Here is a 15,000-nt window from a genome sequence, read left to right on the forward strand (position 1 = left end):
ATATCTAACAAGAAATTCTGTCATTAATTTAGATCTAATAATTTGATTATTTATTGTTACTGTTATTCAAATAGAGCATAATTAAAACCAAAATATATATGTTCTTTACAATTCTGATTGTGAGGATCAAATCAATATCTGTTAATGTTATTGAAGTTATCATCATTATGTAAGTTAAAATATTAAAAATGTTACAAAGAGGCAGTAATTTTGGAGTAATTTCCTAAGAACGCCTCAAATATTTTGAATAAAATTTTAGGGATTTAGACAAGACTTATTTGAGACAGCACGAAAGGGGAAGTTTAAATGAAGGTTTTGTTTAGGCAGATTTTTTTATTTATCTGTTATTGCTGTTATTATTTCAGATGACACTAGGAGATGACATTATTCCACACAAAGGGCATTTTACTCTCCCTACAACATGGACTCCCCAGTAAGTATTTCAGTCCTGTATTTAGTTCAATGTGTTGATGTTGTTGTTTTTGTTGTTTTATTTGTATATTAAACACATGCTACCGGGGATGGCATATGTGTAGATGCCATGCCTACTGTGTGTGTAATTAGGTTGTTTTTACATGTAGATGGCTCCACAAGTACTAAATTATCAATGAGCCTGTTACAAAACTACCTGTCTCACCTGTTTACCCTTTTCCTTGATTTATGATAAAATTTTGTAGTATTTGATATTACTGGTAGTAATGTCAATAACAATATAGTAATTGTAATGTTTATAACAAAAATAACAGTGTCAATATTGATAGCATTTGTATAAAAAGTATTTTCCTGCCATTTCAAGGAAAGGAGAGGTCACAAGATTTACTGATTGACTCCTTTGTGGCTAAGCACTGGCAGAGCCATCTATATGCAAAAACATTTAACAAAACAATATTAAAATGAATGTAACATTTTCCCATTGACATTGGGTTAGGTGAAAACATCAAGATACGAGTATTATAATTCTTATAACTTAAATACCCGTTTATTTTTCTATTCCAGGGACTCCACAGCAAAACAGCGTGTGGTGGTCGTAGCTGTGTTTGGCAAGAGTGGCTTAGATTCTGGAGGATGCAAAGCCGCAGCCCTGGAGCTGATGGTGGGAAGGAAGATCTTTCAGAGGGACATGACGCATCCCATTGCTATTGATGAAGAGACAATGGTATGTGCTGCCTTTGTAGCTCTGTTGTAGATAGGTGGTGGGTTACTTTTTTCATATTTTCATAGAAAGGAATGATTTATAATTAATGGCTCTCACTGACAATCAGTCAATATATTTCATTTTCTTATCATTGTTTCTTCAACTTCTTTTTCTTCTTTTTCTTCTTTTTCTTCTTTTTCTTCTTCCTCTTCTTCTTCTTTCTTCTTCTTTCTTCTTCTTATTCGCCTTCTCTCTTCTTCTTTCTTCTTCTTATTCGCCTTCTCTCTTCTTCTTTCTTCTTCTTATTCGCCTTCTCTCTTCTTCTTTCTTCTTCTTATTCGCCTTCTCTCTTCTTCTTTCTTCTTCTTCTTCTTCTTCTTCTTCTTCTTCTTCTTCTTCTTCTTCTTCTTCTTCTTCTTCTTCTTCTTCTTCTTCTTCTTCTTCTTCTTCTTCTTCTTCTTCTTCTTCTTCTTCTTCTTCTTCTTCTTTTTTTTTAAGGGTCCATAATTCACCTATATGATACATAACAGTCATATAATATTTCTTTTTCATAAGGTGAACCATTACCATGATATATTTAACCAGAGAATCAGATCACATAAAATGGATACCAGTTATTTATATTTTCCGTCACTCACTCTTGGAGATTCTGCACAGATAATGAAACATACCTTTGTTTGTCATTTGTAACTCAGACCGGAGTGGAAGGGTACTATGATCCTGACCGTCGAGCCATATATCTTCACCTGACTGGTGCATATGACACGGCAGCTCTCATTAGCGCCTTAGAAACCATGCATCAGCAACTCCAGGAAAAGGTACTGCTCATGTTTGATTTATTTTTTAGTGAGAAGTTATATATTAAGGAATTAATATCTTGCTAGTAGGTGCAATATTCTTTCAAGATATTTGGGCTGAGTGATATCTGCAGGACTAATTTGTTGGCCACATTCTCTCAAACCCTGCCTTCAGTATTCCTGAAAGGCCATTTTTGCTTTCATAAACATCACATGAACTTTATTAGGTTGCAAAATATTGAAAATTTATTAATATTTTACTCTGGAAATATGCTGGAATTAGAGGAATTTGGGCAGTCAAGAAATGACTGCGAATTATAACTGCCATTTAGTCATATGTTTCATGAAATATCTTTTTTTACTTATAATGATTTAGTTTACTGCAGGATGATCATGTAAAATACTAAAATTAAATTTTACTTTATTCAATGAAACAGGGATTCCTGATGGCCTGGTCCAGCCTAAAGCTGGCCTATGCACGAAGTCTGCTGGTGCTGTTTTCTGTCTCTCATTTGCTCCTTCTGTGCCATCCAACACATGTCTTTGATATTAGTTACATTCACCTCTTCCGTACCCTAGATGCAATCAGGTATGTTTTCGTCTTCTTTAATAACTTTATGGCCTTTCCATCACTGTTTGTATCATATGAGTGTGCAGCCTCATTGTTTTTTGTATTCAGAGGGTATGTAGTGATAACTTTTATTAGGGTATTGTTTATTTTCTTATGGTATTTAATATTTGTCTGTTATCAGGTCCAAAGCCCAGAATTACATAGCAGAAACCCTAAGGCTTGTGCCAGGAATCAGCAAGGACTGGGTCTCATTTGGTCGACTCTGTGCACCCCGGGTTCTCTTCATATTCTCGTCACACCTCTTGCCAGCACAGATTCGTTCTGGACAGGACAACTCTGCTGTTCACAGGTAGGCTAGATATACTTGAACTATATTTTTATGTAGTCTAAGTCTGGATATACTTGGAATATATTCTGTTGCAGTCCAAGTTCTTTTTATATTGGTTACTCACAGGAGACATGTTTGATGAAAGAGAGATTTCAGTATTTCTTTTTTTGTATATATTTTATGATCACTCGTTTTTATTATCATTGTATTTATATGATTTGTGTTTTTCATCACTTAGAAGTAGATTTTTCATGAAATAGAAAATGTTCAATAGAAATTAAATTGATGGAAAAAATAAACCTTTCTAGCTGATGGCTTCTGCATTACTGTCAATTATTTGCATTCAATTTGTTTTGTCTACAGCCATAATTTGCTACCTTCTATCAAATGAATGGGAAAGAAATACTGTAGAACATGAATAAAAGAAATATAAAGCATATTGAAAATCTTTGCATAGAAAAAAATGTGTTTAGCTTTTTATTTAATTTTATTAATTTTAGAGCATAATATATATTTTTTATTTTTTTATATATTTATTCTAATTCCTATATATTAATGGGAAATAATATGCTGTGTTCCTTTTGCTCAGGTCTATGGGAGGCCACAGGTCATACAGAACCTCCACCCCACCAAGCCCTCTTCGAAACCTGGAACTTGCTCTAGAAGATCAAATATACCGTCTCCTTCGTAAAAGCAGAGTCATAACCAACATCAGGTATATATATGTTAATTCTGTTACAGAGTGAAACTTACAGAGACAGCGTATTTGTATAGAGACAGTGTATTTGTCAATATATGTATTGTATATGTGTACTACCTGTATATGGTTTACTGTTGAGTAATCTAATCAGATACTTTTTTTTTTTTATCAGTGCAAATTCTCTGTTTGCTCTTCCAAACAACCAAGCATATGTATACATCATGGAGGAAGGGCAGGAGGAAGTGCCAGCTGCTTCCTTGATTAATGACACTCTTCATAACCTGTGCTCTGCATCAGGTGTGTGCTCCATCTTGCTGTGGAATATTTTAAAAGTATCATTTATAGCAGTGGTAGACAAACTACAGCCTTTGGGCCATTTCCGGCCCATTGGTCCTTTTAATCCAGCACGCCAAAGATGAGTATAGAATTGTACAAATAAAAACATATCATAATTATGACAAATGGCCAAAGCAATTGAGTGGATGTTTTTCCATCTGTTTTTTATTTTTGTTTATGAGAATGGGAATCAGAAAGATGATAGACAGGAAATATAAAGCTGTATATGTATGCATCTGGAGCTGGACAGACCTGTCTGTCAAATTTTAAAAGTCAGTGTGGCTCCTGAGCCAAAAAGTTTGCCCATCCCTGATTTATAGTATATCCAAAAATGGCCATCATTCTTTACTGTCACATGATTTATATTCTCATTTTTATTTTTGCAGACTCTAACTTAAGCAGTGAATTAAGCCAACTGACTATTGGATCTAGCAACAAAACCTCCTCCTCAGAAAAAGGAGGAAGCAGAGGAACTGGTACCTGGGGGGGCATTTCAGGTGCATCAAGTGCTTGGGATACATCCCTGGCCTGTTCAGCCTCTTCAGACACTTCAGCTGCTGACTCTCTCAGTGCATCAATTTTGTCTGGGGTTGCAACAGAGCGAAAGAGAAATCTTGGTTTGTATTCCCATGACACAGTTATGAAATTGTTATTGTATCCCATGAGTTGAATATGAAGTCAGGCACTTCCTAAGTGAAAAGAAATGAAATGTCCATGGGTTGTTGTAGTCCATCTCCAAACACCATTTCAAAAAGTAATAACTAAATTCCTTTCAGAGCACAGCTTTAATGTGTTTCTTCAGCAGCACATTGACCAAGCATTAGGGAAGGGCTTTGATGATAATGTTGGAAGACATTCTGGCCCTGTCTTCTTCTATGTTAGTATTCCATAGCACCAGCAATAATTTGTCACTGCCAGATGTGCTAAAATATGTATATTATTTTTGTTAAAAAGGAAATGCCAATAGCTTAGGAATAAGAAATATCCTCAAAAAATATATTGCAATCTTTTCTAACTTAGGTCCCACATGCTGGCATATGGTTTGAAGCTGTAAACAAAGTGTACAAGTTCTTCTGTTGTGACCCCTCAGAGAAAGACACAAAAGCAAAACAGGTAAAGTTTAAACATTACTTATCTACTTTCTATTTTAGCTGAAGGAAAAAAATAGTATGTGCATCAATAGTAGCTAGTATCATAACTGATAAGCTGTGAATTTATGGACTGGATTATCCTCCACATTTTCGTGTGTGTGTGTGTGTTTGTGTGTGTGTACGCGTGCACGTGTGTGTGTGCATTTGTTTGTTTGTTTTATTGCTCCACAAGTGCTCAACCTCCAAGGAGTTAGTAGGCACAAGTTTCTGTGCCTGATTTTCCCATTCCTTGATTATTAATTATTATTAGAATGCTAATAAGAATAAAAATGATATATATATTTTTTGAAATCAGTGAAAACAGGTGAGAGAGATTGGACTGATAATTGATTCTATGGTGACTAAGCACTAGAGAAAACGTCTCCTGTGTATACACAAGTCATACCATCTGTGGCCACTGGGTTAAATAATTTGATTGTTGCTTGCCAATTTTTCCAAGAATATTAAGAGATTCATAATAGGCTTTTGAATGTTGTAACCATTCTTTTTTATATGTATCATAAGAAATGCTTCACACTGTCTTCCTTATTTTTTCCTTTTTTTATTATCACGCTCAAAATGCAGTTTAGAGGCGCCGCCTCTATATTTAAATGGAATGCAAGATCTCAAACCGTGCCCTGCCCAATCCCCTCTACTCTGCCATGGATTTCCATAGCACCCTCGGTCACCTCTGTAACCCTACCATTGCTTAGGGGTGTTTAAGGTGTCTATAAGGGTTATACGAGTGCTCAAACCATATCCATTCTCATTTACTCTGTGATAGCTTTCCATAGCACCCTGGATCACCTCTGTAACCCTTGCCCTTGTTTAGGGGTGTAGTAAAGGGGTCTATAATGGGTCTATAAGAGGTATGAAAATTTTCATACCGTACCCAGTCTAATTTAGTAATTTACTCTGTGATAGGTTTCCATAGCATCCTAAATAAACCTGCAACCATGTACTGTTGCTTCAATATTTAACCCATTACTGCCGGAATATTTTGAAGCCGAAAATAAAAGTTTCCTGGCGGCTGCAAAATCGGTGCGTGGGGCTGGACCGGACTCTGCCCACGCGTGCCTGCTGCTGGGTCAGAGCGCAAGTGCCAATACAGTGTCACACTGGCAGGACGCTCAGCAATGTTTATATTTTCGGGTGTCTCATATGTGGGACACCCGTCGTTACTGGGTTAAGCAGTATTTTAGGGTGTTTTCGTGTTCTGACTCCTTATAGGGACCCCTTATCGGAACACCACATAGCCTAAGCCACGCAGGATCTCGAAACCTTTCTAATGCGCCTAAGAACTCCCCCCCCCCCCCCCAACTCCTTGTGGTTGCTGAGAAAAAGTGAACTGAAGTAGGTCTCTGGTTATGGTTTATGGTTTATCATGCACAAAATGCAGTTTAGAGGCGCACCCAGAAAAGGTGACACATGTGCCTATGCCCACTAAATTAAAGGGAATGCAAGATCTCAAACTGTGCCCAATCGCCTCTACTCTATCATACCCTTCCACAGCACCCTCGATCATCTCCCTAACCCATTCCATTGTTTAGGGGTGGTTAAAGAGTCTATAAGGGGTATATGTGTACTTAAACCTTATCCGTTCTCATTTACTCTGTGAGAGCTTTCCATAGCACCCTGGATCACCTCTGTAACCCTTGCTGTTGTTTAGGGGTGTATTCAAGGGGTCTGGATTTTCATGTCATGTTAGGGTGTTTTTGTGTTCTGACCCCTTATAGGGGCCCCTTATCAGAATGCCACATAGCCTAAGCCATGCAGGACCTTGAGACCTTTTTAACACACCCAAGAACTCCCCCCCCAACTCCTTGTGGTTGCTGAGAAAAAGTGAACTTAAGTAGGTCTCTGATCATGGTTTGTGGTTTTACGGTATGAAAGTTGTTAATATATAGCCCTGTGGCCGGCCCCCTTGTTTTCGGTTCAGTTGGATGGAAATTTATTTATTTATTATTTTTTTTTTTTAGGGGGGGGGCTTTTCAGGGCCTGAATCATTAGAAAGAGATTGGTTGAATTGTACACAGAAACAAGTATGAATTCTAGTATATATAAATCAAAGAATGAAGATGGTTGAATTTGTTTAATGTGATTAATATTTTTTGTTAGTAAAAGAAAACTTACTTTCAGTAAAACAAAAATTTACTTTTTAGGTTTTAAATAGTCTTCAAAATCTGGTGGAGACAGAAGTCAGATTTAGTGATGCTCGATGTGCCAAGGTTTTGCCAATTGCCATTTCGGCTTACAAGGATGGTCTTCCCCCCCACTACACCCAGCTTCATCATCAGGAAAAGGTTTGTAAGAATTGTATATATTCTTGGTTTCTTTCATCTTTCAGTTTCATGTTTACTCATTGGTATTGTCATTGTTATTGCTTTAAATATTGGTCTCCTAACACACTGTAACAATATTCCAGCTTGAATTGGCTCTGAGAGTGTTAGGTGCCCAAGCAAGAGGGCCAATGTATGATGAGTATGTGGCCCAACTGGAGGAGGCTTGCGAGAGGATTTGGCAGGATGGTCGTATGGGGTGTGAGACACTGTCACTTACTGGCAACACTTGTAAGCATCCAAGACACAAGACACCTTCTGATTCAGAAGATGACAGGTAATGGTGAACTGAATGGTTACATATGAATAACAGTAGTAAAGATTTGTGTGTGTGTGGGTGGGTGGGAGGATGATGCAAGGTTTTTGGTGGAACTGCTCTTAGTCCTCAAGGATATAAAGTTTTTATATGTATCATATTATGAATGACGACTGGTTCATTGTTTTTAAAGTACTTCTTTTAGAGGTATAACATTCAAATGTATTTGTACTCTTTTTAATCAGAGATGTAATGTTTTCTTTCACATTTCTTAGCTCTGTACCTGTGATGAGTCACAGCTCCGGCATTGGGTATGTCAGCTTTTGTAACTGTGGGCGGAGACAGGGCCAACGTGAGGATCCGTTTTCTACTAAGGCAGCAAACTACACATTTTATGAACAGTTATCAGAAACTTGTTGCAGCCGCCTGGATACAATTTCTTTTCCAACATTTAAATCAAGTGTTATTGATGCAAAAGGTGCATAGTAAGGACTAGAACTAAGAAATGATGGCATTATTTTTTTTTTTATGTGTTTTAAAAGGTATCAGAAAGTTGTTGAACATAGTTATCACATAGTGTCTGAGAGAACATGATGCTGTCAATAAATCTGAGCTTGATATTCTAATTATGGTTTATTTTTTGTAGCTGCAAATGTGAATGGCTCTGAAAGTGAAGAGATAGAGGCTGATACAATCTCCACAGTCAAGCGAGAGTCCCGGGAACAGCAAGACTCAGAGACCCCTCACACCCCAGGGTTGAGCCTGGTGGGAACAGGTCTGAGCGGGAGCATGAACAGTACTACAGGCACAGCAGCAGCTCGCATGACAGGCGATCCAGCACATATTGGCTCACAAGTAGTGATTACCCTCACCAAAGATGACACCAAAACCATCACTAAAGGTAAGATTAGTTTTTGCATCATTAGGATGAGGTCAACAAAAATTATGTTGAATCTTACTCTTTAGTTGCTGATTCTAGCATATGATTATTGTCTGACATTACAGTCAATGTATAAGATGGGATATAATAGCACTCCGTAAAAATAGAAATAATATTTGCCTTGAAATTCAGTTTTCTCAAGGTTAGCTTGAAATAATACATATCTGTTGTTTCAGTTTCAAGTGAAAAAAAAATCTTTGCTAATTTAGGTGGTTGCTAGATAGAGTCAAATATAAAGTAACAGAAAAGGAAAACACAACTACACAGACAGTAACACTGCGTTACTTTGAAACTCATATCTCAGATATGAAGTGCAGGAAGGGGAGGGTTACACACTTTCATTTGTAGAAGAAAATTTTCAGTATGAAAGTCTTGCCACAGGGTTTTAATAGTTGAATTAACAAGCATTTTTTATTGATCTAGAAATACTCGGCGATAATATGTACTTGTATTATCTTCAGACCGGGGAATAATTCGACAGGCCTCAACAACAGAGTACTTGCCAGGAATGCTTCACACCAACTCACCAGCAGGTTTACTTCCTCGTTGGTCTTCATGGTCACTCTGCTGTTTGGGACCCTCCTCTCTTTACTCACACAATGCAGGTTAGTAAAATAGCACTTTAGCTACTGTGTGATGTCTGTTTCATTAACCCAGTACCTCTGGGTCAGCTAAAACACTGAAAGACCTAAACTACCAGGCTACATGTAAACATGGCAGTGTATGCGATGTTTAAGTTATGCCATATGTAATTGATAGTCCTGATTTGTACTTCATTTGAAATAATGAGACTTTTGTGTAATTTTTGTGGCCAAAAGTCCCACAAAAGTTAGACTATGATTGGATTGAGATAATGGTGGCATGATGACATGTGTTCCCAGTGAGATGGCCATATTTGGCATGGAATGACATACATGTCATCTGGAGGCAAAGGGTAAATACAGGTCATTAATTAGGCTAATTATTTACATGCTATTGGGAGGTATAAAAGAACAATTTGGATTTTAAATTTATAGGGAACAAAGATTTTGGTGTGGATGGATGAACAATGTGCTGAGGACATTGCCCTTCAAGTGTAAGTGGTTAGTTCATGATTACATAACTCAGATGATTTATAGCTAGTCTGTTTGTCTGCTAATTTCGGTAGTATTGGCTACATGTATGTTTATATCTCTATTTTATTCGACTATCTAGATATTAATTGAACTAGAGGTAAAATAATGTATACTTAAAATGTTAATCTTCCTATTTTTTCTGGTTGACAGTACCAACAAAACATGGTATATTATGTTATTTTTTCTACTTTACTTGTATTCTATTGGAAATGGTCAGCTGATTGACCATAGAAAATTATTATGGAAATATCTATATTGTGAATGTAGCTCAGTTTTGGTTCATTCAAAAAAATAAAAAAATAAATAAAAATAAAAATAAATAAAATAAAAAAATAAAAATTATCATATATTACCGGTATAGAGGAATTAGTGCAATAAATTAACTTTCATGATGGCATAGAAATTTAAAATAAAATTTTTGTTCCAGGTATATGTGATCAGCCAGGATTTTTGCCAGGCACCAATTTCTTATTACCTTGGGATGTGACAGTAAAAATTGAAGACCGGAACAAGTGGCCAGCCATAGCAGACACTCTTGGCAAGAAAGCCCTTTTGCTCAAAAATAAAAAGAACAGAGTTGGTGGTAAGCATTGCATTATGACTTTTTTTTCAAATCAGTTTATTTCTCTATCTGAATAATTTAAAAACATTTTGAACTTAAAGTTTATAGTAATTTTGATTTCAATCCCATGTATATTAAATTAGGAATATATTTTTTTTATATAGGTTGTACTTGCTTGGTTGTGTTGTATAGTTAATTATGAGATGGGTGTATACACAATTTTATGACCATCAAATCACAAAAAAGAAAGGAAAATGCTACGAGTAAATTTATAAAAATACTCAACATAATTGCATAAAATTATATATATAAACTAATTCAGCCTTTCAGATATGATTATGGTTAATGTACCACTTAATTCGACCAAAATATAATTTCAGATATACACGAGTTCAGTGTCAAGATCTTCCTTGGTGTTGAATATGAGTGTGTCAGAGGGCACCGATTTATGATGGCAACTCCAGACCGACATTTAAAGGCTTCCCCATCAGGGCTTGTAAAAGACAATGCCACCAAGATTGCAAATGCTGATATGCCACTCTACTTCCCATGTCCCTGCAGGTATGTTTTTATAATAGTTATTAGATAGAGAGAGAGAGAGAGAGAGAGAAAGAATAATTCATGATTTATAAAACAGCCTATTTATTAGGTCTTGGCAGTAAGAAAAATTTCCACTTACCTGTACATCAAGCTGAATTAAATATTACTATAAAAGATGTGGATTTCCTATAAAAAATTTAGTATGCTTTGATCAGATCCATCAAGTTATTCCCTTAAATTTTACATAAGTACGTCTTCAAATGAGCTTCATGGTCTTCATAAAAAACTATCATTGTCAACTTAAAAATACTGTATTCATACTTATATCAATTATCCTTTTTTCATTAATTCATTTAAATTGCTCAGATGTTAGTCAGTTTGTATGACATAGTTGATATCTATAATTGTACTTAAATTTAACTCAAAATTTCTGAAATTTAATGCTCTAGGAAGGTAAGATATGCACCAAAATTGCTTGCATTTTCCATAGGCAGCCCTTTCTGTCAAGCTATTTATTAGGGATAATATTTCTCCATGATCATTTTAATAGATTAACCCGTTGGATCTGGTTGTGTCACGGAAATCATGGTGCCTAAAACATGGGCAGTGGGTTATGTAAGTAGCCAACTTGCTGGGTATGTGGTGCAAAGGCTGGGTGCGCACAAATACCCATGAGCGGTGACAAGACCGCACATACTCCATATTATCTCTTTGTAGTAAATAACTCGGTGCAAGGAAAAAAAAAAAATGGAACATTTGGTTATTTGTCATGTATCTCATTTTCCTATTTTTCAATTTTGCGTAATACAACCTGCACCGCCAGTCACAGCAGCTAGGAATATGGTGCGCAGCATGGAAATGGCGTCCTCCCTAGAGCTGGTGCTCTTTCAGTCACTGCTTACACATGTTATATTCCACATTTATTTATCAATGGGAATAATGCTAAAGCCCCCTTCTAAGTGCCAAAGGAGTCAAATCACAATCCAAGAGGTTTGTGCACTTATGGCAGGTCTTTTCTGTCACCCTGGCCTTTGCTCATGATGGCAATTTGGCTTCACCCAGCCTGTGGTATATCTAACATATCTAAACTGATGTTTTGATATGTTGGATGCCCAAAGTAGAATTATTTAACTGTTTTTTTTTTTCTCTTTACTGATGTATACTCTCTCATATTTCTTTAACAGCCGTTCTGGAGGCATTGTGAATGGACAGCTAATGAGGCTTCATGTAGTAACTCCCAAAGCACCAGTCAATGTCACACTAAACCCTCAAGTGCAGCCAGGGCCAGATCCTTGCCCAAGATATATTCCCCAGCCTTGCAACTCGCTCCCAGTCAAACTCTCAGCCTCAGCTTACTGGGTTTTGCGATTGCCTTATGTGTATGTTGGCGAGCAAGGTCCTCACTATCCTCCTGACCCTCGACAACCAACTCCTCCATCTTTCGCAAGACTACTAAAAGGCTGTTATGGAATTTCTCAAGTAACACTTGAGAGATGAACATTTGTTTTTGCTCTAAATGTTTTGAATTAGCTCTGTTATATACTGTTGATCACACTAGTATTGACTTTTTCTTGATGTGATGTTAGGATAAGGTTTCAATAAAATCAACAAAGTAAACAACTTAATTGTTATTACATCTCATATATTTACATTGGTTTTGCATTGTGAAATGTAGCAATATAAATTTTTCATACCCACAGTTACCATCATTTAACAGTACCTCGTAATAGAAACAAGACCTGCAGCAAGGAAAAGGAGGAGGAGGAGGAAATGGCAGACTCAAAGAAAGATGACTTCTGGTTTCATAATACTCACAATCAATTTTCCTTGAGTATTTTTATAATTTAGGGGAAGGTGGGAGAAAAACACACTTGTGAGAAAAAGTAAAGAATATATTTCTACTGACTAAAACATGAGCAGTTGAGTACTGTACTGTCATTAGGACCGAAGATACAGCCATGTTGTTGGACTGAGAGCTTGGACCTGCCAAAGATATGATTGATGGCGGGAATGTTTGCCCACGATGCCCACAGTGACATAGAAGGTAGACGGTTCAGATTATTCTAACTTGTTAACAATCCTTATATGTATTTTATTTGTTCATTTTTTTATTGAATTTTTAACAGGCAATTAGTATGGTTCTTCCACTTACTTCATCATTCTCAACACATGGTATCATATTAGATTCAGTAATTCAGCAGTGCTAAAATTCATACTTTGGTAACAAACATAAAAGAAATTTTAGAATTTTGCATTAAAAGGCCTATTTCGTTACTACCACCAGTTTGTCAAGAGAACACAATAGAAAGACAGACTTATGTTGGAGTTTAAAGCTTAACATTCTATCTTAAGGGTTAAGTTTGGACCATCACTGCTACTATTACACTGAGGGATTTGAAAGTTTAAGTAATTGTGATCTGATTTACTGTACCTGCAGTTGAAAACTCTGGGTGAAGTTAACTCATACAATGTTACCTACACTGTTGTATGTAAATGCAGTTACTTTTGCTTTGATCTGAAACGTAGCACTGTAATTATATTAAACATCTATAGAACTATGCATATAACAGAAACATTGAAATTAGTCCATAATTCTCTTTTTCATATTCTTTAAATATGTTAACTGATGGAATCACAGGAACAAAAAAAAAAAATAAATAAAAAAAAAATAAAATTAATTTTTAACATTCTTTCTAGCCTTTGATAAAAACAAGGGTATTCAACTTTTTTTTCTTTCTTTTAGTCATCACCCTCTTTGACATAATTTAAAGAGATTACAATATGCCACTCACTAAATTTTATGACAGTTTTTGTTAGGAAGAAGAAAAAAAAAACATCAATCACTTATAGAAAAAAGTGGGTGTTGCTGCCCACAGTGAAGACTCCTGATCTATGATAAAACTGTCTTTATTATTTAAAACTGAGAGCTTTGAATCACTGTTTCTCTTTCTTACTTCAGATTAAAAAATGTCACTTGTTAAAAGGAAAATACAGTTACAACAAAATTTGTCTAAAGCTTGAGGTATCCTAAACAGGCTCTAATGTTTTTCTTAAAAGAAAAGAAAAAAATGTAGTAAGAAGGGCCATTTTGATGGGCTTTAAATTAGTTTACACACATACTACCTTACTACCACCAATACTCCACAATCTTTACCAACGCTTTTAATAATTATTGCACATTATCAAACTGAGTCTATTCTCTCCTGAAAACTTTCCAAACATGTTTTGACTTCACTTTCTCATTACTTATATAAAAGGAAAATTCATATAAAAGGAAAATTAATTCCTATGAACATTTTCCATTCCCTTCTCATAAAAACCATTATCAAGCTATAAGTCCATACTTTAGTAGAAAAATACTATGCCTACCATGAGCCGTAGACAGTGTCTTTGTGTACTATTCATGTCTTTTTAATTTCTCTCTCTATTTATATATATTTTTAATAACAAGGAATATTCTTTCCTCCATTCTTTTACTGAATCTTGTTCCAACTCTATGTTCCGTGTGTCTTTTTGAGCTGCATATACATTGTAGGTGGGTTTAATTATATATTATATTTCTTATCAATTACATAAATTATTGTATACATACATACATATATGTGTATGTGTGTGTGTATATATACATATACATATACATACACATATATACATATACATATACATATATACATACATATACGTATACGTATACATATATACATACATATACGTATACGTATACATATATATATATATATATATATATATATATATATATATATATATATATATATATATATATATATATATATATGTAATATGCATACACACACAAGATATAACATATATAATATATAATTTAAACAATTTAAAAAGGTATTTGAGTATTTATATGTATAGCTTTGTACTTCTTTTTGAATTAAAAACAAAACAAAACAGCCATATGTTGCCCTATCAACAAAGCCCTTTTTTCCACATTTCCATTTTCTTTTCAGTATAGAGAGGTTTGAAGATTATTTTTCTGTTCTCTAGTTTTTAAAAAGATCTCTAATGTAAAACATTTCCGAGAAAAAAGTACCATTAAAAATCAGCCACAGAAACAAGAGTATAATCTATTACTTCAAAATTCACAGTTTATCAGAAAAAAGGGGTAGGAAAGGGTTGTGATCACACAAGATATTGAGGCTAGCTGACTGATGTGGCTCACGAGACATTGTTCTGCTTCTACAAGATATTGGAGCGAACAAAAGGCACAACACATTGGCTACA

At 35.3% G+C, this 15,000-nt stretch overlaps 1 protein-coding gene across 2 annotated transcripts in view; it reads left to right on the forward strand.

Annotated features, from left to right (window-relative positions):
• LOC113823081 (nonsense-mediated mRNA decay factor SMG8) overlaps positions 1–12,446 on the forward strand; it is a 13,877-nt gene extending 1,431 nt beyond the window's left edge. For both annotated transcript variants that reach the window (XM_027375695.2, XM_027375696.2), the window contains exons 2-19: positions 366–433; positions 997–1,156; positions 1,831–1,953; positions 2,370–2,521; positions 2,685–2,852; positions 3,421–3,546; positions 3,704–3,828; positions 4,254–4,484; positions 4,644–4,744; positions 4,888–4,980; positions 7,160–7,300; positions 7,423–7,613; positions 7,868–8,070; positions 8,239–8,493; positions 8,994–9,137; positions 10,075–10,230; positions 10,590–10,770; positions 11,934–12,446. In XM_027375695.2, coding sequence (XP_027231496.1) covers positions 366–433; positions 997–1,156; positions 1,831–1,953; positions 2,370–2,521; positions 2,685–2,852; positions 3,421–3,546; positions 3,704–3,828; positions 4,254–4,484; positions 4,644–4,744; positions 4,888–4,980; positions 7,160–7,300; positions 7,423–7,613; positions 7,868–8,070; positions 8,239–8,493; positions 8,994–9,137; positions 10,075–10,230; positions 10,590–10,770; positions 11,934–12,246 — 2,931 coding nt within the window. In that variant the 3' untranslated portion in view covers positions 12,247–12,446. The remainder of the gene's footprint in view (positions 1–365; positions 434–996; positions 1,157–1,830; positions 1,954–2,369; positions 2,522–2,684; positions 2,853–3,420; positions 3,547–3,703; positions 3,829–4,253; positions 4,485–4,643; positions 4,745–4,887; positions 4,981–7,159; positions 7,301–7,422; positions 7,614–7,867; positions 8,071–8,238; positions 8,494–8,993; positions 9,138–10,074; positions 10,231–10,589; positions 10,771–11,933) is intronic.
• The last annotated feature ends 2,554 nt before the right edge of the window (positions 12,447–15,000 follow it).

The sequence above is a fragment of the Penaeus vannamei genome, chromosome 19, assembly GCF_042767895.1.
Source record: "Penaeus vannamei isolate JL-2024 chromosome 19, ASM4276789v1, whole genome shotgun sequence".
NCBI lineage: Eukaryota > Metazoa > Arthropoda > Malacostraca > Decapoda > Penaeidae > Penaeus > Penaeus vannamei.